Below are 27,289 nucleotides of genomic sequence, written 5' to 3'. Positions count from 1 at the left end.
ATCAGTAGTTTTTTTACAATTTTCAAAATGGCCGCCAATAAAAAGGGTATTTAGGCATTTTTGATGCTACAAGACATTCTCTTGCAATAGAAACTAACACAAACACATTTTTAAACAAAACAATACATGTATTGTTGGTGCAGAGAATGATTGGACGGTGTGGGTGGCAGGGTTGAAGAATTTGTGGATTACCTAAACTGTGCAAAAATAAATATATTGCACCAATTTTCATACCAAAACGAAAACATTCATTCCTGTGCTGTTATATTCAATGTATGCTATTGAGGGCACTCAACTTGGCTAACTGGAACACTTTTAAGATAAAAGGTGGCCTTTACATGGGTTATTTGACCGCCGCCCAAATAAGGGTACCCCCAAAATAAAACTGATAAAAATGTAATGTATCAACTCAAAAGTCGACTAAAATTCATAATCGCTGTATTTCGAAAACGTTGTTTGTTCTCATGTGTTTACACAACTAGCACATTCCGGCAAGTGTCTATACTCAAAAGAAACTTTGGCAGTACTTGAAACAACCATCTGTCATATATACATGCGAAGTCAAAAATATGTGGGATGTAAGTCAACAAACCTGTGGCAGTTTTTAAAATATTATTTCGTGAAGATTTGAAAGTGTACTCAAACGGTTGAACTACGCTTCGTGTGTAGACACACATTCCTGAAAGTTTCAACGCAACCCACTTGGTCATTGCTAAAATACATGGATTTTGGTTGACTTGGGTATCTCTCAAATTTGACACATAAACATCTCATCTGTGAGATCGACACATACATCAGTAGGTACAATGGCACAACACTAGAAATATGCAAGATGGCGAAATAAAACAACCTGTTCTGGATGGATAATCAAGTTGACTTTCTCTTCGTATACAACAGTGACCCAGTTGTGCCTCAGGAATTGTCGTCGGCTTTTTAAAAGGTACCCGAAGTTTTTGTCACATCTCTTTGTCACGTCAAGGGTATCCTTATTTTGACGGCGTAAATGATGATGTTAAAAAAAAATGTGCCAGATAGCGAAGATGCGAGCCTTTAATGGCATAGACAGTTTGAATAAAATGACACAGGAATAAAAGTTTGAGTTGGGGTATGAAAATGGGTGCAATAATATTTTTGCACAGTTTAGATGCTGACAGTTTTCACAGGCATGCAAGCACATTTGCAGAGAGCTGTGCTCTGCAGTCCTTCTTAGCAGCATTTGCAGCGTTTTGTTGTACAGTTTTTCTTGCAGGCACACCTCATGAGTTCTCGGCACACGCTGGATACCTCTTGAAAGCTCGTCCAGAATGACTCCCACTTTCCAGCCTTGAACTGCCAGCCCACAGAGTTTGGAAGTCTAATAGGTAGATGGCTCTTCTCAATCTCATGTCCTGCAGCAGCACCTCACTTGTAAGGGGATTATGGTCAATTTGGCAGCTCTTTTTACTGAAGAGGTACCGTCTTGCACTGTTTACACCCAGTACGTTGCTGGTTTTGTCCTACAAATGTACACCAAAAAGCTCTTGTGCTGCCCTGTCAGTGGTACTCAGCTTACAAAGAGGAGCAGACAACCTGAAGAAAGTTTGAGTGACGTCTTCAAATGCTTGCCATACTTCCCAAGCCTTCTGATTCCCCAATACCATTGAAGAACGACATAGTGTCACAGCCTGTAAGGCTATGCAAAATGGGCAGACAGGGTGACTTCTCTTGGCCAATGGCTTTGGCAATGTGGCGATACACTTCACGAGCAGAAAAAAACGCAACACAGCTGGAATGAGAAGCAGACTGTCTGGCCTCCTCTACATCCATGGTGCAGGAAATCAGCCTGTGGTACCCTTCACACAAAAGATGAAAAGTGACATTTTTATTTGAATGTATTTGAATAATGTTTACTATCTCAGAGAGTCGGTCAAAGCCGGGTTAGCAAGTCTTCACACAACAGACCAAAATGAAAGAAAATTGTATTTCATGAATTCGTATAATTCTTACTGTTTCAGGTTAAAAAACAAACAAACACAGTTTCCAGTGACCCAACTGATTCTGGAATCTTTCTGACCGCTACATTTATTCGCTTCAAACAGTCGCTAACAGAATGTTGACCATAGTGAGGGTTCGTACGTTAAACCCATCAAATTCACAGAGGTCGCTTACAAATGATGTGCAAACATGTTCCAATTAATACAAATAAAAAAATCTTACTGTTAAGATGTATTAGGTAACAAACCTTGATGCAGTAGTACTAGTGAAATCGGCTCCCTTCTGTGGCACCGGAATAAATGCAGAACGCTTGTTCCCAGGAACCGGCATGTGGTGTAACTCTTGTATATATCCTGTAAAAATAAAATTCACACCAATGCACGGTCAACTTAAAATAAGCAAAAGGATGAGAAACAAGCAACAAACCAAAATTGTAAAACTCAAAGAGCGGTACCTCTTCATTTTTCAAAACCACTTATCTCATTTGATTAGCATACACTGTATGCTTTTGTCTGTTACCTACCGTCTTTGAAAGAACACTGTAAAGACATGGGGAGTGGAGTGTTTTTATCTGCAGCTGGTCATCCTACTATCTGGCCTACCCTCACTCAGTTTTTGACTCTACCCCTCCCCACCTTATCCTTAACGTAGGCAGGACTAATCATTTATCATACCATGAACAATCTCTTTCTCCTCGCCTTTTATTCAAAGTTCGTTTAATCTGTTTAAAATCACCAGCGTGGCGATCATGATTTCCTTACTTGTAATCAACACGACAACAGATAGATCTAGATCTATCAGCATCACAATCCAGCTGATGAGCTATTGCAAGATTACTCTGCACTTCAGCGCTTCACCCGATGAATAACAGACCCCAGGGGAGAATTAAACAGTAAAATGATGTGACATTGGTGAATGGATGCGTATTCTTGAAAACTTACCTTCAGAAACGTTGTTTTCGCTCAAATCAAAACACGCAATGTTGCGGAGGCCGCCATCTTGAATTTTCATGCTGCGGATATATAAAATTCTAAAAACGATCAAATTAAATACCAGAATACAAAAATACCATTAAGAGTATTTATGTCATGCATGTGTTATCAGCAGACAACTTCTGGTGCATGGTAAACCATTGAATTTTACATTTGCTGAGTTGGGAATATTTACTGCTGAGCGCTTTTGGTACGAATTTCGTCTGCTGTAAATGCAGCCTTTTATTCCCTATCAAAGACAAAAAAACCGATTTCTGAAGTGGCTCTGTATCTGAAATCCCTTAAATAATTATAAGGAACAATACCACAAAGTATGATGTTTGTTGCAAGATGTGAATGATTTATGAGTGCGTCTGCAACATACGAGCCCCACTAGAGGAAGAGCTGTCGAAAGCGCGGCAGTCAGTGTCGATCTTGCAGCCGTATCCCGGTAAGTTCAGAGACAGATCTAGTGTCTCCCACTCTGATAACGTGTCACCTACTGTTAATCCGTTTTGTTTTAATTTCTTTTTATTTCAGCAGACACGGATGTCAAACACAGTGCTAGGCAGTCACCTCTAGTGAAATGAGTTGATCTAAAGTGCCTGTAATGTTTGGATGTCTTTGCTCGTGGTTCGATTTATGTGAATTTCAAGACTTGCAGTAGAGTCTCAAGTTAAGTTTACTCTGCCCGAAAAAAACTGTCCACCATTTACTTGAACATGCAGATATAAGGAAACGGAATGAATCTGTTCTCAAAGTCAAAATGATCACGATTTTTTCCTCAGATTCAAAACATGCACTGTCATGGTTTTGTCTGTACAATTTAGTAAGTCTTAAGTACCTTGCAACAACTTCCTTGAACGTGAAAGACAGTTTTTGAATGCTAGATCTGTATCGCGTTTCATTCCAGACTCGATCCTCTCTTTGATTGTATATCTACTGTTTGCTGTTTACGCACTATCATATGATTCGCTATGTAACGTTTGGTAAGCTTACCTTGCAACAGCTTTCTTGTCTTTGTTGGCATTTCTGGCTGTGTTGACCGTCAGAATTATTTTAAGAACCAGGTTGCTGCAGTCGACATGTTTCGCATATTGTAGGGTTACCATGCTGCATAGGTAAAGTGGCTTGTATAACCTGACTATTCTGTTTCAAAACACTGTTTATATTTGTGTAGGTTGTAGTCATCATAACTAATCGCATTTTGCCATTTGTTTCAGAAAGGAGGTTAACCTACAACAAGATCGACGCTATGTCAGATATATGCCTCAGCCACATGAAGACTTCCGAATTTAGATCTACTCGGCATGGTGACAAGTCTTGATGAAAAGTATAGGACTGAGGACAGCAGTGGAAAAAGTGCCCACATGGCAGGTACCTAACCTATTACCCTAGTCATTTTATCTGTTTGCCTTCTTTTGAAAATTATACATGGAGTTGATATGATGCGTTAGTTTTAACTGTGTGTGTGTGTGCGTGTGTGTGTGTGTGTGTGTGTGTGTGTGTGTGTGTGTGTGTGTGTGTGTGTGTGTTTGTGTGTGTGTGTGTTACGGAGTGAGTGAGTTTGTGTTATGTTACTGTTTGTTGATTTCTTACGGGAGCTTTGAAGGCTTCGCCTCTTGTTTAAACGGTGAATGTTCAGGTTAATTACGACAAAGAGAACAATTCTGCTTATTTGCGAGTTCATCTTGCCGATATTTGTTCCCAATTCCATGAATTCGCTTATTACACTTCTATCTATATATCAACCTGTACGTAGAATGCAATCAGATAGACGGACATCTGTATATGTTTTTGGTATGTTCTACTTCACTGTATTTTTGCATGAATACAAAACCTACTGTCACAGATGTGAGCTTGGGAACGACAGTTACGGTACACATGCACTTTTGTGCATCCGTGTGAACTCGTGGTACCTCTGTGCTATTAAGGATTCAAACCTGTACTATCGGGGATCCATTAAGGTTTCCGAGACTGAGTTTCATTTCTATTGAATTGGTCTCGCGGAATAGCCGATTCTAAAATTTGCCTTGGTAAAACGATCGCTTTTTTGGTACAAGCCTCTGGAGTAAATTTTGTGATTAATGTTTTTGTGAACGGGAAACAATTGACAGGTGGCTTTATTCCATCTCCCTTTTTCCCTCCGCCGCGATGTAAATTTGAATAGTTGAAGGTGACGTTAGACACTAACTAAAGAAAGTGTGGCTGCCTGACACCCCTCGAGTTAAATATGTGTTAATCTTGTGACACCGGCGCGCAGGATGTGACCGCTAAAACTGTCTTTTTGCTTGGGGTCTTGGAGTGAAGACAGCGTGCGGCGTGTTTTTGATGCCGTTGTGTGACATGTCTGTCACGGGTGAAATCTTTTCGGGATGTGAGAATTCTTTTGCTGGTAGGTTAATACAATTTTCTTTCTGTAAATGGGTAAACAGTGAGAAGAATAGTATGCTGCTTGGGGAAAGGATTTATTTGAATGTTCAAGTAGATTGTTTTGTGAGTTGGAATGTTTGGGAAGACTTTTGTTTGTTGAATACTTTAGAAAACCGTTGTTTGAGAGAACGGTATTGTACGCTTAGTTTCACAAAATACGCTCAGTACGACCAGTTAAAAAAAAATACGCTGAAAGAAAAATCCGATCATACTACTTTAATACTGCATAATGCATCCCGAAGTCGATCCACTATTTTGACAAACCCGTATCCAACTCTCGTTTGTTTGTTTGTTTGCTTAACGCCCAGCCGACCACGAAGGGCCATTTCAGGGCGGTATCCAACTCTCGTTGCGCGTCACGTGATTAGAAGTCTCGATGAGCCTCGGTCAGTGGCAAATGTGTTTGTAGCGTCATTTCAAATCTCGTTCCCGTGCCGAGACGCGAACGGAACAGATTGTCGGAAGAAAGCGCGAAATTTCTCCGCCATTTGCGATAATCAATCATGCCGAAACGACGTCAAACTCAAAGCGATGGAATTCTTCAACCGGTGGCCAAGCAAAAAAGTGTCAGAGCACAGGAGTTTCTTGGAAAATATGCATCAATCCCAGGCATCGTGGCTTCGGACGCTGGCAAGACTTTCGCCCACTGCAGCTACTGCAAAATGGACTTTTTGATCGCACATTCGGGAAAATACGACATAGATCGGCACTGTTTGTCAAAATCGCACAAAGACCATGCATCGGCGAAGAAAGCCGCAGCCGGTTCACGTACCATGGCAGACTTCATCCCCACGGCAAAAGTGTTGCCCGAAGAGCAGGCAGCAGTACGTGCCGAGGCAATGTTTGTCGAGTTGATTGTAAAAATGAACTTGCCGCTCAGTACCGCAGACGTCATTTCTAAAACCGTGAAAAGTGCGTTTCCCGACTCAGAAACAGCACAGAAATACCAGTGTTGCCGCAAGAAAGCTACGGCCATGATTCATCAGATGTCTCTGGATATCAAGTCTACGCTGAAAGCAAGGATAGCAACTGGGCCTTTCTGTGTGTCAACTGACGGATCGAATGAGCAACGGGATAAGCAATACCCTGTGGTGATAACAACTGTTGGTGAATTTGGAGTCTGCACTGATCTACTCTCTGTACCAACAATGGGTGTGCAATCGGCATCAACAGGTAAGCAGCCCAAGTGTTTTTCTCCCTCTCCTAGTCTGTGTGTGTTTGTGTGACAATTATTTTTTAGAAATGTCTAATCAATGGTAACCAGTGTATCACTATGTGCTGTGTCAGTGTGGTTTTACATGATTTTTTTGTGTTTACGTGTATTTAAGTTGTGTCTCAGTGTGTCTTTTACTTATTGTTTGATCATTGAACTTTCATTATGATTAGGCCCTACACTTTTTTTTTACCAGGCATGGAAGTTCTTTCTTTACTTTCTTTATTTGGTGTTTAACGTCGTTTTCAACCACGGAGGTTATATCGCGACGGGGAAAGGGGGAGATGGGATAGAGCCACTTGTCAATTGTTTCTTGTTCACAAAAGCACTAATCAAAAATTTGCTCCAGGGGCTTGCAACGTAGTACAATATATTACCTTACTGGGAGAATGCAAGTTTCCAGTACAAAGGACTTAACATTTCTTACATACTGCTTGACTAAAATCTTTACAAAAATTGACTATATATTCTATACAAGAAACACTTAACAAGGGTAAAAGGAGAAACAGAATCCGTTAGTCGCCTCTTACGACATGCTGGGGAGCATCGGGTAAATTCTTCGGACTTCCCCCTAACCCGCGGGGGGTAGGCATGGAAGTGATTATTATAATATTTATATTAATATAAAATTAAAATAAATTTGCATTTTAGGTTTTTAAATTTTTTTGTGTATTATTTTTCTTCAGGGGAGAACATCTTCAAGCTGTTGGAGAAGGAGCTGATGGTCCCACCTCCTGCAGATGCCACCCTCGTTGGAGACCCTCCTCGCCCCCCACCACCCTCGGTTCCTTGGCAGAACTGCATGGCATTGGGTTGCGATAATGCCCCGGTCATGACCGGGCATACTAATGGGGTCTTTGGAAACATGAAAACGAAGCAGCCTCATCTGTACCTGTCTGGATGTCCATGTCATCTGATTCACAGAGCTGCACAGAAAGCTGCGTCTGAGCTACCCCTTAAAATAGATGAAATATTGGTGGACATATATTTCTATTTTGAGCACTCATCAAAGCGACTGGCAGTCTTAGAGACATTTCAAGCTGAGGTGAAGAACACCAAGGTGTTGAAGCATGTGGCAACTCGGTGGCTAAGCATCAGGAAGTGTTTGGGGAGAATCCTGGAAAACTGGAATGCACTTGATGACTTTTTCAAACAGGAGACGTCAAAGACAACCTCATCCAGTGCCAAGTGCAGACAAGAAAGACTGAAAATATTCTTCCAGTCAAGAACCAACAAGCTGTACTGCCTGTTGCTCCACAACGCTCTGCACCCTTTTGACATAACCAACCAGCAGCTGCAGTGTGAAGCCCCGAAGATCCACATCCTGCAGAGGTCTCTTCACGCATTCATGAGGGATCTCCTTGTGAAGTTTGTCAAACCTACCGTCATGGCGGAGAAGATGAGAGAAGAAGGGAAGACGCGACCAAGGACAGGCTGGAGATGGACTTCAAGAAGACGAACAACCACAAGCAAACTGTTTTCCTCAGTACAGAGACTGAGGCCTACCTGACCAAGGTTCGGGAAGAAAAGGTGAAAGAGTTTCACATTCACACAAAGAAATTCTATGTCGCTGCCTACACTTACATCAAGGACAAGCTTCCAATGAAGGCTGAGCTGCTCAAGAATGCAGAAGTTGCTGACGTTGACATTCGCATGGAGGTTGAAGACAAGCAGCTGACGTTCTTTTTGACCAGATTTCCATGCCTTCTACCAGCAGGCTCTTCTGTGGACACGGTGAAGGAAGAGTTCTGCTCGTATCAGTCCCACCACATCATTCCCAGCCTTCAGAAGGAACGGATGGACGCAACCTGGGTTGCTATTGGACAGACAAAAGATGTTGCTGGTGTTGCATTGTTCTCGAACCTTGCCAGAGTGATGCTTGGTATTCTTACAATACCACACAGCAATGCAGGCTGTGAGCGCGTCTTCTCCTGTGTCAGGAAAAACCGAACCGACCTGAGGGCTTCCCTGACGCCAGAGACCATGGACAGTCTGATGGTTGTCAAGTCCAGACCAGGGATGCCTGTCGACAGGGTGTACAGTGCCCAGGAACTGTCAAAGTTTAAATCTGCATGTTACAACTTCAACAAGAAAACGTAACTTTGTTTGCCACGTCATCCACGGAGAATTATCTCAGGGCGGTGCTGCTTAGACATTTAACGTGCGCCACACACAAGACAGAAGTCGCAGTGTCTTGCAGTACTACAGCTGTTCAGTGAAATTAGTAAGTTGTGTACACAAGTTTTTCTCAAAATACACAAGTTTTGTTTTTTAAAGTACTCCAGGTGCATTTTAGGGGTTCCATATGATGTTGCCGTATTTTGTACGCATGATTGTCTTGAATACAATCAGTAGGCCTGGTCAGTGAGAAAAAAATATTAGAAAAATTCCAAGACTACTTTTCTTCACAAGCACATCCCGAAGCCGATCCAGTATTTTGACCCATGATTACAGTTTTTGTCAGTAAACAAGGAAAGAAGCATATGTTTTAAATGTATTGGTAAACTTTATTAACGGTGACGCATGTTTGAATCATGGATGTTCAAATGTTGTGTGGAGTACACTCATTTTTCTGAAAATACACTCAGTTTGTTTGAGAATACTCCAAGTGCAAAAACGGGGTTCCCAGGTCTGCATGTTATTTGGTAGGAATGATGTGTTTTGTTGTTCAACGAGTTAGCTTGTGGTATTTGAAATTGTTGATTTGTTTACGTATGCTTACGGCGTGCATTCTGTGGTTTGCAGGATGGTGGAGCGTGCGACGGGGTTCTTTTTAGTTAGGTCTTTTCTTTCTAGAGGGGTCTAGTTAGATTCAGGTCTTTTCTTTCTAGAGGGGTCTAGTTAGATTCAGGTCTTTTCTTTCTAGAGGGGTGTAGTTAGATTCAGGTCTTTTTCTTTTTAGTGGGGCGTAGATTTGTTTTTATTTAGTTCTTTTTGGCTCACGAAGTGTAGCCTGTGCGATGCTAACTTTTGTCTGTCTGTGCGTGCGTGCGTGCGTGCGTGCGTATGTATGTATGTATGTATGTATGTATGTATGTATGTCTGTGGTAGAAACTTTAACATTTGAAGACGTCATATTACATTGACGTCACATTATGACGTACGAGGGTTAGACGTCACGCGATGGAATTACTGAAAGTCTCGGTGATTGTTATTTTGAGCGGGCCGAGACTATTTGGCAGTCGTGTCCATGTAAGTAGGCTACATGCAGACAGACAGATCTAGATCTAGTGTCTCGCTTTCTTGCACAGTTTCACCTATGCTCTTTCTGTGTGTGTGTGTGTGTGTGCGTGCGTGTGTGTGTGTGTGTGTGTGTGTGTGCGTGTGTGTGTGTGTGTGTGTGTGTGTGTACTGTGTGTGTGTGTGTGACGGAGTGATTGAGTTTGTGTTACTGTTTGTCGATTTCTTACGTGAGCCTTGAAGGCTTCGCCTCTTTTTTAGCTGGGTTTAGTAGACGGGTTTTCGTAGATGGGTTTCTAGCTAGGTTTTTGTAGACTAGATTTTGTTAGAGGGGAGCAGTTAGTTTTAGTAGAGAGATTTTGGTCAGGTTTTGTTAGAGTTTTTGTAGATTTGGTTTTTTTTGAAGAATTGTTTTTAGGTTGTTTTTTTAGATTTCGTTTGTTTTAGATTAGAGTTTTATTGTGGTTTTTTGGATTAAAGTTGAGAGTGAGAATTTAGAGTAGAGTGTAGTTTGGGGAAGGGATTTGGTGTGTTTTTAAAGGGTAGCTTTAGAGGGCGAATTTAGAATGTAGTTTTAGAGTGAAGAGTTGAGAGCGTTGTTTTTTTGTGTGAGTTGTTTAGTCCTATAGTAATACATTGAAAGTTTTGTATTTGAAAGTAAACCCCCGTTATCCCACACATTCCCCATTTCATCGTATGGAATAAAAGAACCTGGTTAATATAACTTGTGTCGTTTGCTTGAGTGTTTGAGCTCGGTAAGAAAGAGGAAAGTAAATTGGCACTCGGTTACACAGACATGATGTGTTGTTTTCATGCCGGATCTAATTTCAATAATTTCTACATGAAGACAATTAGTCTTCATAGTGATGGAACCTGCTTAACATTAATAGTCTGCAGGTGTGGTTCACGCGTGTTGTTGTATTTTTCCTTAACAAGATCTCTGCACCTATACTTGTACTTCGAAACCCCCCCCCCCTGCCCCCCCCCCCATCCCTGCCCCCCCTCCGGCCTTGTTCATGATGTTACCTTGTCTTATACTTGCTTTGCTGGTCATATTTACATTACTTAGTCTTCTGCTGTGTAAGCTTAGTGTTTTGTGCTCCTCGGACTTTAGATTCTTTCTGTGGTTCGTGTGTATCATTATAGACTTTTTCTTGGTGTAAGTAAACCAAATAGATTGTTCTCAGCCTCTGTTCATTTTCTTCCATATTTTCCAGCATGTTGAAAAACTCCCAGATTCTGAGAGCACACACACACACACACACACACACACACACACACACACACACACACACACACACACACACACACACACACTTAAACACACGCAAACAAATAAACAAACAAACAAATAAACAATTAAACAAACAATTAAGTAGATGTGCAACGCCAAGGCACTGCATACCCCAAGCGAAGGAGCCATCATTGAGAGAGAGAGAGAGAGAGAGAGAGAGAGAGAGAGAGAGAGAGAGAGAGAGAGAGAGAGAGAGAGAGAGGTTCCACACCTAGAAATCTTGTCAGTTGTTGTGGTTGTTGTTGTGGCTGTTGTGTTTGTTGTTGTTGTTTTGATGACAATACTGTCCTTTTTTGTGTGTAATGTTCTTGTTGTTGTTTTGTTGTTATTGTTTCATACTTGTTTACTCTCTCTCTCTCTCTCTCTCTCTCTCTCTCTCTCTCTCTCTCTCTCTCTCTCTCTCTCGCTCTGTTTATAATGATATCTTTCCTCGGAAAATGCAGTGCTTTGGATGGTATTATGTTTGGCAGAGAGAGAGAGAGAGAGAGAGAGAGAGAGAGAGAGAGAGAGAGAGAGAGAGAGAGAGAGAGAGAGAGCGATTACAAGCAAATGACGAAGTCTCGTCCAACATCTCGTGCTACGAGATATGATGTACACCTAGATTACCTGATTACAAGTAAATAACGAAGTCTCGTCCAACATCTCGTGCTACCAGATTTCATGTACACCAAGATTACCTGATTACAAGCAAATGACGAAGTCTCGTCCAACATCTCGTGCTACGAGATTTGATGTACACCTAGATTACCTGATTACAAGTAAATAACGAAGTCTCGTCCAACATCTCGATATCTTCAGTAAGGGACAACGGACCTTTTCACAAATGTTCATAAAAATCGGTTGAGAAATGGAAAATAACGGTTTTTAATGGATTTTTGTTGTTGGTGGTTGTGGTGGTGGTGTCGTTGTTGTTGTTGTTGTTGTTAGTGGTGGTGGTGGTGGTGTTGTTGTTTTTTTGTTGTTGGTGGTGGAGGTGTTGTTGTTGTTGTTGTTGTTGTCGTCGTCGTCCATCATATCAACCAACTCACCAGGATTGCAAGTAATTCACGGTGTCTCTTACAACATCTCGGTGTTGGTGGTTGTGGTTGTGGTGTCGTTGTAGTTGTTGTTGTTGTTGTTGTTAGTGGTGGAGGTGGTGGTGTTGTTTTTTTGTTGTTGTTGGTGGTGGAGGTGCTGTTGTTGTTGTTGTTGTTGTCGTTGTCGTCGTCCATCATATCAACCAACTCACCAGGATTGCAAGTAATTCACGGTGTCTCTTACAACATCTCGTGCTACCAGATTTGATGTACACAAAGACTTTAGCTTGGAAATGGAATCCTCAAGTTTGACGTCATGGAAGATGTCATAACATTTTGAATTCAGCTCCTTGTGTTGAAGAGAATGATGTCATGAGTTTGACGTCATGAGTTTTGATTGTCTTCTTGACCTGGGTTTGACCTCCTTCTTTGTTATGACTTAGAAATTGGAAGCGCTTGTAACTGCCGTTGTCGATGTCGGATCAAAACGATTTATGTCTTAAAACCTTCCTGGGATCAATAACATTGCCTGTGCCAATTTGTGTTGTAGTCGAGTCAAAACTGTGAAAGTTTTAGGGGTTCTAACACACACACACACATCATTTGGTTGAAATCAACTCTAGTGTGGGACCAACCTAGCTTCGCTTGCTTCGCTCGCTTCGCTTGGATTAAACAAATTTAAGCTGGCAGAAAGAATACACGGAAACAAACAAATAAGTGTAACACAAAGCAAAACATCATGAACTTATTATGAGCTAGGAGATTTTTGAATCTATCAACAGAAACAAACAAACAAACAAAATCAACGGACGAACACAAAACGTTTTCTCAAAGACAAGCATAGGTGTGTGTGAAGTTGGTTCAAATTCTACTGTATGAGCAAAAAATATATAGGGCTCGTCCGGGAATTGAACCCCGGCCGGACCTCTCGCACCCGAAGGGAGAATCATACACCTAGACCAACGAGCCGACAAGAAGAGACGGATTTGATTTTGATTATATGAGCATTGGTCAGCGAGGGACATGTTTTGATACTATACATTTTGTCGACAATCATTTGCTAATGAAATAGCGAAATTGGTGCTCCGATAACACTCTGATCAAAATCTGACACTGCAGATTTCACTGACATATTAATTAATATATACTGTTCAAAAAAAGAAACGCATAGTTGCTACTTGCCAAATTTGTTTTATTTTTCGAAAAAATTAACAGAAAATCCAATATTTAGATTATTTGTTTGAAATTTGGTATGGACACAGTTGAATGCACACACAGTTCATTTGCATCTTCAAATCAATCAGTCAATCAATACGATTGGGTGCCGAGGCTGTCAAGTCAGTAGGGGGTGTGACTGCCTTGAGCAGCAACAACTGCCCGGCACCTTCTGGGCATGGACTGGATCAGATGCCGGATATCTTGCTGTGGGATGGTGTCCCACTCCTCCTGAAGTGCCTGCAATAGATCGCGGTGATTTGCCGGCGCTTCTTCTCGCCTGCGCACACGTCTGTCCAATTCATCCCAGAGGTGTTCTATCGGGTTCATGTCTGGCGACATGGATGGCCAGGGAAGCACCTGGACATGGTGGTCGGTGAGGAACTGGGTGGTGAGTCGTGCTGTGTGCGGGCGAGCGTTGTCCTGCTGGAATATGGCATCCTGGTCAGCCAGAAGAGGAAGGGCGTGTGGGCGCAGAATTTCCTCCACGTATCGCTGGGCAGTTATGCGCCCTTGGACGTGCACCAGGGTGCTCCTTCCAGCGGTATTGATCGCCCCCCACACCATGACGCCTCCACCACCATGAACGGGTGCCTCATCCACACAGTTGGGCGCGTAACGTTCGTTTACTCTCCGGAAGACCCTCCTCCGACCATCATGTCGCTGGAGCAGGAAGTAGGACTCGTCGCTGAACCACACGTGTCTCCAGTGATTCCGGACGGTCCAGCGAAGGTGCTGGTTGCCCCACTGCACTCGGTTCTGGCGATGGCGGCGGGTGAGGACAGCTCCTCTGTGAGGTCTGCGAGCTCTCAAACCAGCTTCATGCAGGCGGTTCCGCACGGTCTGGTCCGATAATCGGTGTGGCCCGGCAGGAAACGATTCCGGAGGTGGCGGAGCCGTATGAAGCGGTCGTGAGCAGCAGTTGTCGCCCTTGGTCTTCCCGCTCGTGGCAAGTCAGCAACGGAGCCAGTGGCTTGAAACCTGACCCACAGTCTACTGATGGTGCTCTGGGACACGTGGAAGTGCCTGGCGATTGCACTTTGACTTTGGCCTGCTTGTAAACGACCCAATACAATTTGGCGGTCTTCTCTGCTCAATCGGGCCATCTTTCGTCGCTGAATTGTCGTCTGATTTCTTTGTGGCGAACAATCCGCTTTTATGGGTTTTGGAAGACATGGTGAGAGCTCAATATTCCCCGAGTTTCACGAGATTACACTGAAGCATGACGAGTGGTCATGCCAAATGAGCAATTTTGACATTGTAGCCACTGATAACGCATGCGTCACGTGCAGAGCTCACTTGTGGCAATGGACGAAAGGTCGACGACCAGATAAACATTTTCTGCAGTTTGGTGGATATCCTTGTAGCCATATAACTAAATTAACCAAATATTACAAGCTATGCGTTTCTTTTTTTGAACAGTATATAAAGACAAACGCACGCACACACACACACACACACACACACTAACACACTAACACACTGACAGTAAACAGCGGGGGAAAAAAAAAGAGGGCTCGTCCGGGATTTGAACCCGGGACCTCTCGCACCCAAAGCGAGAATCATACCCCTAGACCAACGAGCCGATAGTACCTTGAGGAAAATAATTATAGACACTTAAATGGAAAGGTGTGCATTCGTTTGCGTGATGGCTCGCGCTCTCAATGATTTCGCATTCTGAGCAAAACTTAAAACTTCGCCGAAGTAACTTGAGCTAAATTAATTTTGTGAATAATACGTAATCGTGACATCGATATGAGACACAATTTCAATCAAAAACGAGGACGTCAAAGCATGTTAAAACGAAAAAAATAGGGCTCGTCCGGGATTTGAACCCGGGACCTCTCGCACCCTAAGCGAGAATCATACCCCTAGACCAACGAGCCGATGAATTCACAGAAACAAATATGTAAATTTAAATGTTAGCGTTCATTGAAGTGTGCTCAGAAGCTTGTTCTAGGGCCATGAGCCCTAGTACTACGCTGGCGTTGGCTCACATGTATGTATAGCTGAAAGCTTATGGGTGTCGGCAGGTGTTTGCGCATGCGCTTATGTCGTCATCAGTTTGTGTACACAGTTTTTATGGGGGCGAGGACGCCCCCATTCTATACGGTTAGTTTCGAGGTTGACCATGGCCAGCGCCATTTTGTTGTGAAATACGTCATCAGTTTGTGTACACAGGAAGTTGTGACATCCGTCACCCTATGGGAGGGGTGAAGGCAACATTGTTGTTCATCTGTAGAAAGTTGTGAAATCCGTCACCCTATGGGAGGTGTGACGGCAAAATTGTTCGACAAAAACATCATAGGTCGTATTGTGCAGGGTCAACTGCAACAAACTCAAACCGAGCCATTCATATCAAGCTGTATTTGAGTGACTTATATACCGACATTTTTATTTCTTATTTTCAGCACAGGTGTAGGAAAAATCATGAACCAAAATGTTATTTATTTTCTAATTTAACATTTTTTTTACAAATGTGACCATGGTCTTTTAAACATACAGTGACATTAAACATTGTTATGTTAAAAAAAAGAAAAAAGAAAAAAAGCTTTTGTGCACAAATCAGAAAATACATTGTACATTTTACCTACAGGCCAAACTGTGTCTGTTGGCGGCAAAGAACCCAGCAAGTTGCTATTTTTAGATCAGTGGCACGTACATTTGGATGTGTCCACTGATAGTAGGTTTGGTTGTGATCAATCAGAATGATGTGGGAATAAAAATGTATGACAGTTTGGTATGATGACATGTAATTCACATATGCTGAAATGTAATATTATACATGATATAATACTATTATGGCTGTTGCCATGACCATGAACCCCAAGAAAGGTTTAATGTTATGTAAAATCAAAATACCAAAATCAAGCACCTACTAATCTGGTCTACGGTGCGGGAAGATTGAGGCCTTCGTGAAATGTTCAACGTTGGCCAATAATAATTTTAACAATGTACGTACGTTGTGTCGTTTTTTATTATGTTTTATTTTGTTGATCAATTGATAAATATGTCTTCCCAACATATTACAAATCAAACAGAAATAAAGTCTTAGAGAACTACAATAATTATTGTTGCCGTCAAAACCTTGCAAGGCCTCAACAGAGATATGTATAGACTGGATCGCCAACTTCGCCGCGCCGCGCTCATTGGCTCAGTATTGAACTTGCGTCAAGGCCGATGCGCGTAGATTCCCAGAATGTTTACTTTCGGTTAGATTCTTCGACAGCATTCGCAGAGGTGACTGCCGTTACAGAGGTGAGTAAAACTGACCATCGAAAGGAAAATAAGATTCATATTGGTAATACTAATAACATACTTGAACAAGCATGTATCTACCAAAACTGTATGGGAGCACATAGTTGGAAAGGCGTGGTGAAGCGATCAAATCGAATTGTCCGTCTCAGTCAGTGCACCAGACAGTCACCACGATTGAACGTCACTGTCTGTATTTTGTATGTAAGCAGAGCTTCCAAACTAGTTAAATCCTGATGTAGTTTACAAAAACAAAACAAAATCTCATTCCTGTTCCATTGTTCTTGTAGTTGTGATATATTCTAGTGAAACTGAAAGTAAGTGTTATAAAAGCAGAAAAGCCGGACTGAATCAGGTAATTGGGTTGGGAAAGTTTTGCTAAGAAATCCTGTTATTTCCCTGGGTTAATAAGCATCTCTTTGTCCAACTATTTACACAATTTATTTGACTAGTTTGTGGTTTCAATTGAAATTATTGTTGTATTTATTTCTAGACTACAAGAACTTGCAGTTGCTGATACATTCATTCATCATTGATTGCATTTCATTGTCACAGCACAAAACACTGAATGACACATACTGATTGACGAGCATGGCAATAGCCTTCTCGTTTTACAGTATAGGTACTGATAGTTACATGCAAGTTTGAATATCACTTTGAACACTGCCACATTCAGTTCTTCTCATCATTGAATAATTTTGTTTCAGGAAGCAAGCACCACTTTTGTTGTTGATGAAAACCCAATACAGTCAGAAGTGTGTCAAGCTCAAAGTACTATTTCACAAAAGGTGAGAAGTTATTCGTTACATTTGCAACATTTATTGTTAAAAATTATTAAACATAAAGGCAGAATTTGTTTGTCTTGTGATTGTGATGCCTACAACTACACCCGCTGGTGATTTCTCAGTCAAGTTACTGCAGATTTGTGTATATTTCAGTCTCATGTGGTATTTGCCATATTTTTGTGTGAACATGTGTATTTTTCAAGACTTAGATTCTGTGATAACATAAAATACCATAACACATTTTGACACCAGTGCATCATATAATATTTTTGGATAATTCTCATTACGCATGATTTTTTATTGTGTCATTGTGTGTACATTTACACGTGTTTTAAATGTCAACAGGTGACAGTTCCACTTCTGGAAGAGGTGTGCAGTGAGATTGCAGAAAATGAATGCCTGTCAGCTGATCTGTGAAGCCATGTTAAAACCTTGGACTGTAAGTGTTTAGGGAAACACTGTATGAATGAATACAATTTTGTTGGAGTAGTGTTTTCACTTTTGCTTATAATGTAAAACAATTTCAAGTTTAAATTTCAAGTTATTCAGTTACGCTGAGAATAAGCTGTCATATATACATGACAAGTAAGCAGTGCTCCCTGTATGGCATACGTGTAATTATTGTTGATCATTCGCGTACACATTCCAGACTTGTCAATGTGCAAGTGTTCTTTTTGGATACAATTGTGTGTGTGTTTGCCTTTCTTTTAAAGTTATACGAGGCAGGGAATTATCCCAAGATATGGACTAATAAAAATCTATTATTGTATATATATATATATATATATACAGTGGACCACCCCCCCCCCCCCCCAATTTGATAATCCCTCCCTTTTAAGACCTTATTTTGTCAGTTTGTCTGTGCATAACTTCTGTAAATTTTCCTTCATTTTAAGACTGCCTCCTTTTGAAGACCCGCTTTCTCAGATTGTTTGAGGTAATACAAAGGTGGTTCTATTGTATGTGTTCAAGTGTAAGACTTTGTGGTCTGTTTGACAGGTGCTGTTCTTCGGGACAAACTTCAGGTGTTTGAGTCATGCCTTGGTCTACAAGGGAAGTTCCGGAACGCAGCCAAGGAAAAGGCTCACTCAAAGTATTTTGCATTGTACTACGCAAGCCATGCAAGCATTACAGAGGTCACCAAGTCGACTCATGCATCAGCTTCCATTTGCCTCAGGATGTTTGAAAGGCTGGTCGAAGCAACCTATGGGTGCAAACAGGAAGACAACGCGAATGACCGACCGGTGCCAGTGTGTGAGGAGGAGAAGGATGTGATCAGGTATGTTGCTGGGAGTGTGGTGAAGAAACTAAAAAAGAAAGTTTGGGGCCTCAAGAAAGGTGCATACAGATACGAGAAACTGCGCTGTTTAGAAGCACTGAGGTTCAGTGAGCTGTCAGAAAGTGATTGTGGTTCTTCAACTGACATGACAACGGTGCTTAACCGAGGAGGACTGACATTTGTCAAAGACAACATTGTGCAAATGTTCCTTGACATGGAGGACATTTTTCGTCGGACTGTGGGTGTCGCTTGCTCTGCCAAAATGAAAGCTGATGACAAGGACTTTCTGCAACAGTGCCAAACCAATGATACAGTGCCTGTGCTTTTTTATGACACAGTTTATGCATTTGACATTTCTTTGAAAGTGCAAGAAGATGTTTTCGAAAATGCTGTCCTGCTTTTTTTTTTAAATCCGAGTCCACCACAAGCTGAGGACAATGTCAATGATGGACAAAGTGCAGCGCGGGTGGAAAGAGTAGAGCATGAAGAACAGCGGGTTGCGTACCAGTGACACTAACATTAACAAGGTGTGAGACGGGCAAAGTTAGCTACATATGCAGTTGATCATATCATTAGTGCCAGTCCACGGATGCTCCCCCCTTGTTTGTGTGTATGTATGTGTGCAGGTTTGCATTTCAGTCTGCATGAGGTGAGCGATAGTGATTTTTAACTGTTGGTGCTCAGTGATTTACAAGCATGTTTTCTGTTGCTATGTAAATTCTCCTGTCTTATGTAGAACACAGACACTTTGTATTACATTTTCTTTTTACAATAATCTCTCTTGGTGCTGGGTACAAATATTTTAAAAGTTTTCAGGTTCATGTTATTCTCTAGTTTCACTTTTTGTTTTACGCTCGACACGTGTTTGAATCTGTATCTGTCTGCAACTGTGAGTAAGTACACCTGAATCCAACATACTAAAGAGAAATAGAGAGCTTCAGTATTTAGTCTGTACTTTAAAAAAAATTGTTATTGCTTGCATTTTTCTTCCGTTGTATTTTTTATGTCTTGAAAATAATAAAAATTGCTTTGAAAATGTATTGTGTACCGCAGTCAGAAGTAATTTGCAGGCAGGATCAGGACATTTCCCATGGATGAATGCGTTCATATCATTGATTAAATTTGCGCATATTGCGCAAGTGAAACTTTACAACGAAGGGGTTATTTTTTCAGTCATTTGAATTTAACAAATATTTTGATAGCTGTTGTGCATGAACTTTAGTTCGTCCACGACCATTTTACAAAGTTTCGAGTCTATAGGTAAAATGGTCGGACATTTACCTTTTCTCCAAAACTGAGGTGTTATCAAATTACACCTCCGAAATTGTCAATGGCGCGGAAGCTTTCCTGAATAGGCATGGCCTTGAACCCAGCTCTAACTGCTTTCTTCAGGTCACCAATGATCTAGGGGATGAGGCGTGTGTTTGTGCATACTCTAAAAATACGACTATGGCTGCACCATTGGAACCCCTTTCATGACCGTGCCTAAACATGGCAAAATACGGTATAAAGGAGTTAGTTTGATTTTACGTTGGAACGTTCTTTTATGCGGAGTTCCATTCTACGTTTTCAAAGTCGCACACACAACTAATCCCCCCTCCCCCTCCCCCCCCCCCCCCCATGTTCTACAAAATGTTTTGGCCCTGTTGATCTCTGATCAACCCTTTTTTCTTGTTATGATTTAATCAGTGGACATGCATATCTATAGCCGTACTGTATGTGATGTACGCCTGGGAACAGAGTCGACATGTGCTAATCAATTTTACTTTTCCAAAAGGGATAGGTGAAAGGTTTAACTTATAATAGCGAAAATGATATTCCACACACGAGATAAGCAAACAAGCAAACAAACAAACGAACAAACAAACAAACAAAAGCAAACTTTAAGACTTCCCCTTTTTGAGACCCCCCAAAATCAGCCCCCATAACACCTGTATTCTACATATGTAAATCGAATTGAACTTGGATACCTCTTGTTTTTAAACTCGAATTTTCATGTTTGAGGGGTCTTCAAAGGGGGGGGGGGGGGAGGATGGTGTGCATTGTATTCACAAGATAAATAATTGTTGTCGCAGCAAACACAATCGCTACCCGACATATTCGATAAGTGTCTATCGAATAATCTACCCCATGAACAAGTGCATTTAAAATTCAGTAAACGCCTTCTTGGCGTCCACAGTAAAGCAATGAACTTGCCAACGCTAGCAGAGCTCGGGCAACTCCCTGTGGATATAAAACTAATTGAACAAACAATAAACTTCTGGACCCACATCGTTGAGTCAGAAGAAAATTCATATTTACGACAGGCTTACGCTGACATGATCGACAGACCACAAGACAGCTCACCGCAATGGATACATTTCATTCGAGCAATCATAGGTAACCTCGGACTGGACCATACCTGGATACTTCAGTCAGCAGTCCAAAAGAATGCGCTGATGAAAATTCTACGACGAGGACTAGAATACGAATACGTACGATTTTGGCAAGGAAAGAAGACTGAGGGCTCAAAACTGCAATACTACAACACAATTACTGACGGCGATTACGACTGTGAAGCATACTTGACATGTGTAACCAACCCCAAACACAGAAAAGCACTGTGTAGATTGCGTATTAGCGCTCACGATTTAAAAATCGAAAGGGGGAGATACACAAACACACCCAGAGAGGATAGAAAGTGCACCGTGTGTGGCGTAATTGAAGACGAGCTCCATTTCCTGGATAGTTGTACAAGATTTCATGATCTACGCTTGCAGCTTATGGAACATGCACGTGTTAATGCTCGAAATCCGAGTCAGCTGATGACGATGCAAGACGTACCGATACAGCAACAACTTGCTGAATTTGTATACAACTGCATGATTATACGCAATAATGACATAACTACAGATACATAACAATGTTGTAATCACTGCTCCATGGACGATATTTCTTCTTGTCTTTACAAATATCCACTTCGTGTCTGATAAACCCTTTACTGTGTTTTTATGACAATTAAATGAGTTCTGAGTTCTGAGTTCAATGCTGAAAGAACATCTGGCGCCTGTGTTTTTACTCTTGGCAAAGTGTGTTAAGGTCAAGGTGAGAGCAACGAAACGTGTGCTCAGTGTGTGTAGTGTGGAACTTGGGTCAAATGTGTGCACAGATAAACCAGCGGGCATTAAAAAAAATGTTGTTCTCATCAGTGTGTTAGGAAACGCTGCCGTTGCTGAGCTTTGGTTCAGTTTTGTGTGTTGCATGTAGTTGACTTATTTGTACTTTGTGGGAAAGTACCGATATTATATTTTGTAAACACAATATTTATGCTTGGACGAGAATGCAGGTGAACTTTCTAGTCCTGTCAAAACAAGTTGTTTACCATGCTGTTTTAGTCGTGAGTTCGTGGCGTTCGTTCGGATTAAGTGCGTCGGCGCTTTTGATGTACGTCATAGAGAATGTCGCTAGTTTAGTCCATGCACGGCTCGTATAATGTAGTTGTATCATGTTCGGTCTGGAATATTCTCGAGATTGAGTATTTACTATATATGCCAGCGCGATTTGTATGTAAAAAAAGCTTCTATTTGAGTTCTGCTAGATGTGCAGTTGTATGTATGTAATGCTAAATAAATCCTCGAACTCAATTTGACGAGTTGTTTTCTGTTGCTGCGAAGACGGGCGACGTAGAATAAAAGAACACAACTATACGGCGTTTGAGAACTTGTGGCAATCTCAAGTGTCGTGTAACACAGTGTAGTATAGATTTACAGCACACAATTCTGATGAAAACACATAATTATGGCGCCTGTGTTTTTGGTGCGGCAGCAAGGAACTGTTGTTCAGTGTCTCAAATAGAGTGTGTGCAGTGTGGATGTGACCAAACACGTTCTATCGCTGAATTCAATAGTTACGACACGAGAATGGTGTACATCGCCCAGTGTGTGACAGTAATACCGAGATACATAGCGCTGAACAAAACCTCCCTCGCGGCGTTTTGGTTTCTGTTGACGTTTACACCGACAGTAACAACAGGCGCCCGTCCAAATGAATGTGATGTCATACCGACGCGTGACATTACAGCTGCACAAACTATATGGAATTATATGCTGTTGAACCACACACTTCGAAAGGTGAGATATGCTATAGCTGTTGTGGTAGTAGTAGTGGTACAGCCGAACCTATCTATAACGACCACCCAAGGGACAGAACGAAAGTGGCCGTTATGGTAGTATAGTAGTAGTAGTAGTAGTAGTAGCAGTAGTAGGAGTAGCAGCAGCAGCAGTAGCAGCAGCAGTAGCAGTAGTAACAGTAGCAGCAGTAGTAGCAGTAGTAGTAGTTGTAGTAGTAGTAGTAATAGTAGTAGTAGCAGCAGCAGCAGTAGTAGTTGTAGTAGTACAGTCTAACCTGTCTATAACGGCCACTCAAGGGACAGAACGAAAGTGGCCGTTATGGTAGTATAGTAGTAGTAGTAGTAGTAGCAGCAGCAGTTGTAGTAGTAGGCCTACTGATAGTAGTTGTAGTACAGTCTAACCTGTCTACTCAAAGTGGTCGTTATGGACAGGTGGTCGCTATGAAAAGATTATGAAAGTATTGCAAAAATAATCGTCGGGATTCTTTGGGGTGGTCGCGATGGGCAGTTGGTCATTATTGAGAGGCGGTCGCCATGGCAGGTTCGACCGTAGTAGTAGTGAGCAGCACTGGAAGAAGTAGCAGCAGTAGTAGCAGTAGCAGTAACGGTTGAGAGGATGATGATGATGATGATGATGATGATGATGATGATGATGATGATGACACAGTGGCACAGCTCGATCCTATATATTGTCAAATCAACGAATATTAATCAGAATAAGACATTATAGTATCGATCTGTAAATTGCGCTGACAATTGAAACCTGAAAGTTATCATCGTTGGCAGCAATAATTTTTATGTTTGAAACCACAGCCTGCGAATTTTCCGTTCCAGTGTGACGTCATTATGGCAATGGGCAGTTATGACGTTAGGGTAGCCAGACGAGCAGCAGACTTGTGGCTTGACGGGCATGGACACTGGCTGGTTATGTCCGGCAAAACAGGGAACCTGACCAAACGTAAGGATGAGTTTGAATTGTTTTTTTGTTTTTATATATATATATATACCGAAAAAAGTAAAAATAGTCTGGGGATATCATACCCAGAATATCTCATGTTAAGTATTAGTTATCGTTAGATTTGACTGTGATATAAACATTTATCAGTCTGAATGTCGAGAAAGCTGAAATCATATCAGATCGAGGCGTAAGCCGAGATCTGATATGATTCAGCCTTTCGAGACATTCAGACTGATAAATGTTGATATCACAGTCAAATCTAACGATAACGATTTTATCGCATTCGATTTCGGAACAGTAGGAATCATAAACCTACCTAAGAAGTCAGACAAACGCAAGGGAGGCTACTGCCTTGTATTTAATGTTGGAAATGTTGGGTTGTCTTTTCCTGCTTTCCGACGTAACTTTGCTGGCACTCTTACTTTTATTTTTCAGTAACTGGTTCTTTTTCTCAGACAAAATAAGGCATTTATAATGAAAAAAGAACAAAAATATACGGTCGAAACAGATCACCAACAAAGGCTAACAAGTTCAGTGGAGTTGCCAGTTCGAAGGAACAGCGAAGAATGTCCCACTGAGTTACTTCCTCAGTCGTACTCTTTTTGACTGTTCGATTTGGCAATTCTGAACGATGGCAGGAACTGAAGTGAACCAGGCAGTATCAGCGAAGTCCTCTGGCTCATTTTCTGTGCCCAAGAAAGCTTCCAGGTATTTGTCGGTATCTGCGGACTGCATTATAATGTTGTCAAAGCTCCGTCTCGCTTACGACGCATCCAAAATGGCGTCCTCCGACTGCGATGTGACTGTGAAAGATGCTGAAAGTTGTTCGGTTGATGTTGTATGGCTACGACTAAGAAAGGTGGGCAATGGATCATGCAGGTGCGAACTGTTTAAATCGGCTGCTCATTTCCTGCCTTTTTGTGAGTGATGTGCGCTGAAACACTGCAAGAGATCTCACAGTTTTCTAAGTACTGCCACTGCTGGTACTTTCAAGGTCAGCTTTGTTTATGGCTGTTCCAACTACCTCAGTCGGTAAGATTGTAACATTCTTTTCTACTACTTCTCTGTTAATGCTGGGTGGGAACAGTTTGATTTTATTCATTGCACAGCTTAATCTTTCTGATTCAATTACTTTTCTTTTATAAATTTGTGATTTAAAAAAAAGGGAGACATTTGTTTCCTTCAGGTGAGATTTTATTCTTCAAAATTAAAATTGATAAACTACTTCCTGCGCGATATCAAATTCGCTGGGAACTTCCTGCGCGATGTCAATTGATATACAGTTCCTAGTTGACCAATGACAACAGCATGTTTTGTCATGTGATCAGTAAAAATGCGATAATTTCATACAAATCGATCCAGTACTTTTCTTGGAAACGCTCTACACACACACACACACACACACACACACACACACACACACACACACACACACACACACAAACACACATACACACACACACACACACACACATACACACACACACACACGCACACACATACATACATACATACATACATACATACATACATACATACATACATACATGCATACACACATACATACATACATACATACATACATACATACATACATACACACATATACACCACGACCACCATAACTTGACTAAATGTAAAAAGAAGAAAAAAGAAAACAAGTCAAAACATTTAGTCAACCTGTCTTGTTGAGTTTGTTTAGTTTTGATTTTTGTCTCGAGACCACATGGGATCATGCCAGACCGATTCAGCATCCATCTTATTACAGGTTGTAACTATTTTTGTCTGGCCTCTTTTTTAAAGGCTGACATATTCGTAGCGTTCATTAATTAATTCATATTGTTTACATGTGCCAATAATGTTACAAAACTGTACCTAAGGGGATATAATAACAATTGGCTGTAGCTTTCGAACACAGAAAAAAATATGTCAGTATTGCAAAGTGGTGTTGATAGTGTCGAATGTAAACAGAACAGTCTCAAACGCCATCTTTGGTTTACGAAACGTCACGAAGTGACGTCAACGGTCTAAAAATAGCCCAAGTCCTGGAGAACTGTTGCTAAACAATGCAATAAAGAATTAATTATTTCTCGTAATTGGTAGGGACTTGAAACCTAAAACTTTGCAGGAAGCTTAATTTATACATCCCCGCAACGATGGAAAAAGCCCTGGAAGTAATTAAACTAATTAAATAGGACTATGTCAGCCTTTAAAAACTGTCCGCATTGAAGGCGTATCAAAATACAGGGTAGAAGGGGGAAATATCCTGTGTTTTACCAAGGGATGGGTATGGAGGCAGTTTGCACGCGAATTCCTTCCCTTCAATATTTTATTTTCACTTTCCCTGATTTGTATAACCATGCTTGCTAGCTTGCTTGCTTCATTAATGGATTGACTGAAGCATGGGCAGATGGGTTGAATGTTAGATTGTTGATTAGTTATCAGTTATATTGATTAATTGCATGGGTGACTCATTGATTGACAGATTGGAGTATGAATGGATGGGTAGATATGCGGGATGTTGGATTTAGTGATTGGCTTTTGATTGGGCCTAAAACAAAAATAGGTGTGGTTACGGTAACCCGACCTACCCTATTTTTAGGGGCCGACCCTATAACTTTTTATTACATTTGTCAGAGAAAAAAAGAAAACGCGTGCAGAAAACGCAATGAAAGCGAAAGCGCCCGAGTCGCACACTTATTTCCCTGTCAAGTAGGTTTAATTTGTACACATTAGAAAAAAAGTTTAAAAAAAAAAAGTGATTGCCTACCTTCCTACCCTATTTTTTGGGGCTATGTTACCGTAACCACACCTATTTTTTTTTGTTGGCCTTGGTTGATTTATTTATTGTGTAATTGATTGAGCGAATGATTAAGTGGTTGGTTAATTAATTAATTAAGTAGTTCATTTTTTTAGGGATGCTTTAATCAAGCAGGCACTATCTTTATGGCTGCTGTTGAGAAGTTCTCACTTGAAACTGTTTGTTGGTTAATCCACAGAGTTATGGACCGTTCCGGAAGCAGACGTATTTCGTGACGTAGCCGTAGGACGAGGGGTACCAAGGGAGAGAATTCTGCTGGAAAGGGAGTCAACCAACACAGGGCAGAACGTGAAGAACACCTACACACTTCTCTCCCTTCTTGGAATTCAACCTCGTTCGATTCTCCTGTTGCAAAAACCTTACATGGAGCGACGTGCTTATGCCACCTTCCTTGCACAATGGCCCAGTTCGGAGAGCAATCCTGACGTCATCGTTACGTCACCTGACGTCAGTCTGCTGGACTATCCCAATGACGACATTGGCCCTTTGAATGACGTCATATCGGTGATGCTTGGTGACATGCAAAGGATATTTCTGTACGGGGAGCTGGGGTTTCAAGTCAAACAAGAAATACCCGAAGCAGTCGTGCGTGCTTTTGAGTACTTACAATTCACTGAAAGATACAGTAGACATTTTCAGTGAGGAGAAAGAAATGAACACACTTTCAGTGAGGAGAAAGAAATGAACCCACACACACACACACACACACACACACACACACACACACACACACACACACACACACACACACACACACGCAGGTACGCACACACATACAACCTCCCCA

The 27,289-nt window shown here is 41.4% G+C and overlaps 1 protein-coding gene, 1 long non-coding RNA gene and 2 other non-coding genes across 5 annotated transcripts; 2 read left to right on the top strand and 2 right to left on the bottom strand.

Moving 5' to 3' along the window:
* Positions 1–4,582: 4,582 nt before the first annotated feature.
* LOC138957118 (uncharacterized protein SCO4629-like) lies at positions 4,583–27,254 on the top strand. The gene is made up of 4 exons (XM_070328287.1): positions 4,583–4,590; positions 5,328–5,340; positions 23,558–23,681; positions 26,681–27,254. Exons 1-4 carry the CDS (start codon positions 4,583–4,585, stop codon positions 27,142–27,144), a joined length of 609 nt encoding a protein of 202 aa, XP_070184388.1. The 3' UTR covers positions 27,145–27,254.
* On the bottom strand, positions 14,810–14,881 carry Trnap-ugg (transfer RNA proline (anticodon UGG)). Its single transcript has one exon. It is a non-coding gene; the product is annotated as a tRNA-Pro (tRNA).
* On the bottom strand, positions 15,111–15,182 carry Trnap-agg (transfer RNA proline (anticodon AGG)). Its single transcript has one exon. It is a non-coding gene; the product is annotated as a tRNA-Pro (tRNA).
* On the top strand, positions 15,254–20,213 carry LOC138958152 (uncharacterized). 2 transcript variants are annotated; one of them, XR_011453318.1, is made up of 4 exons: positions 15,254–16,554; positions 17,259–17,339; positions 17,682–17,775; positions 18,336–20,213. It is a non-coding gene; the product is annotated as an uncharacterized lncRNA (long non-coding RNA). The 2 variants fall into 2 exon arrangements; XR_011453317.1 differs by having other exon boundaries at positions 15,254–17,339.
* Positions 27,255–27,289: the final 35 nt, after the last annotated feature.

This window comes from Littorina saxatilis, linkage group LG2, assembly GCF_037325665.1.
Source record: "Littorina saxatilis isolate snail1 linkage group LG2, US_GU_Lsax_2.0, whole genome shotgun sequence".
Classification (NCBI taxonomy): Eukaryota; Metazoa; Mollusca; class Gastropoda; order Littorinimorpha; family Littorinidae; genus Littorina; species Littorina saxatilis.
This window is presented reverse-complemented; position numbering and strand designations above follow the sequence as displayed.

Coding starts and splice junctions, on each gene's coding strand:
- LOC138957118 (XM_070328287.1), top strand. Junction 23,682..26,680: donor AACAGGGAACCTGACCAAAC/GTAAGGATGAGT, acceptor GTTAATCCACAG/AGTTATGGACCGTTCCGGAA.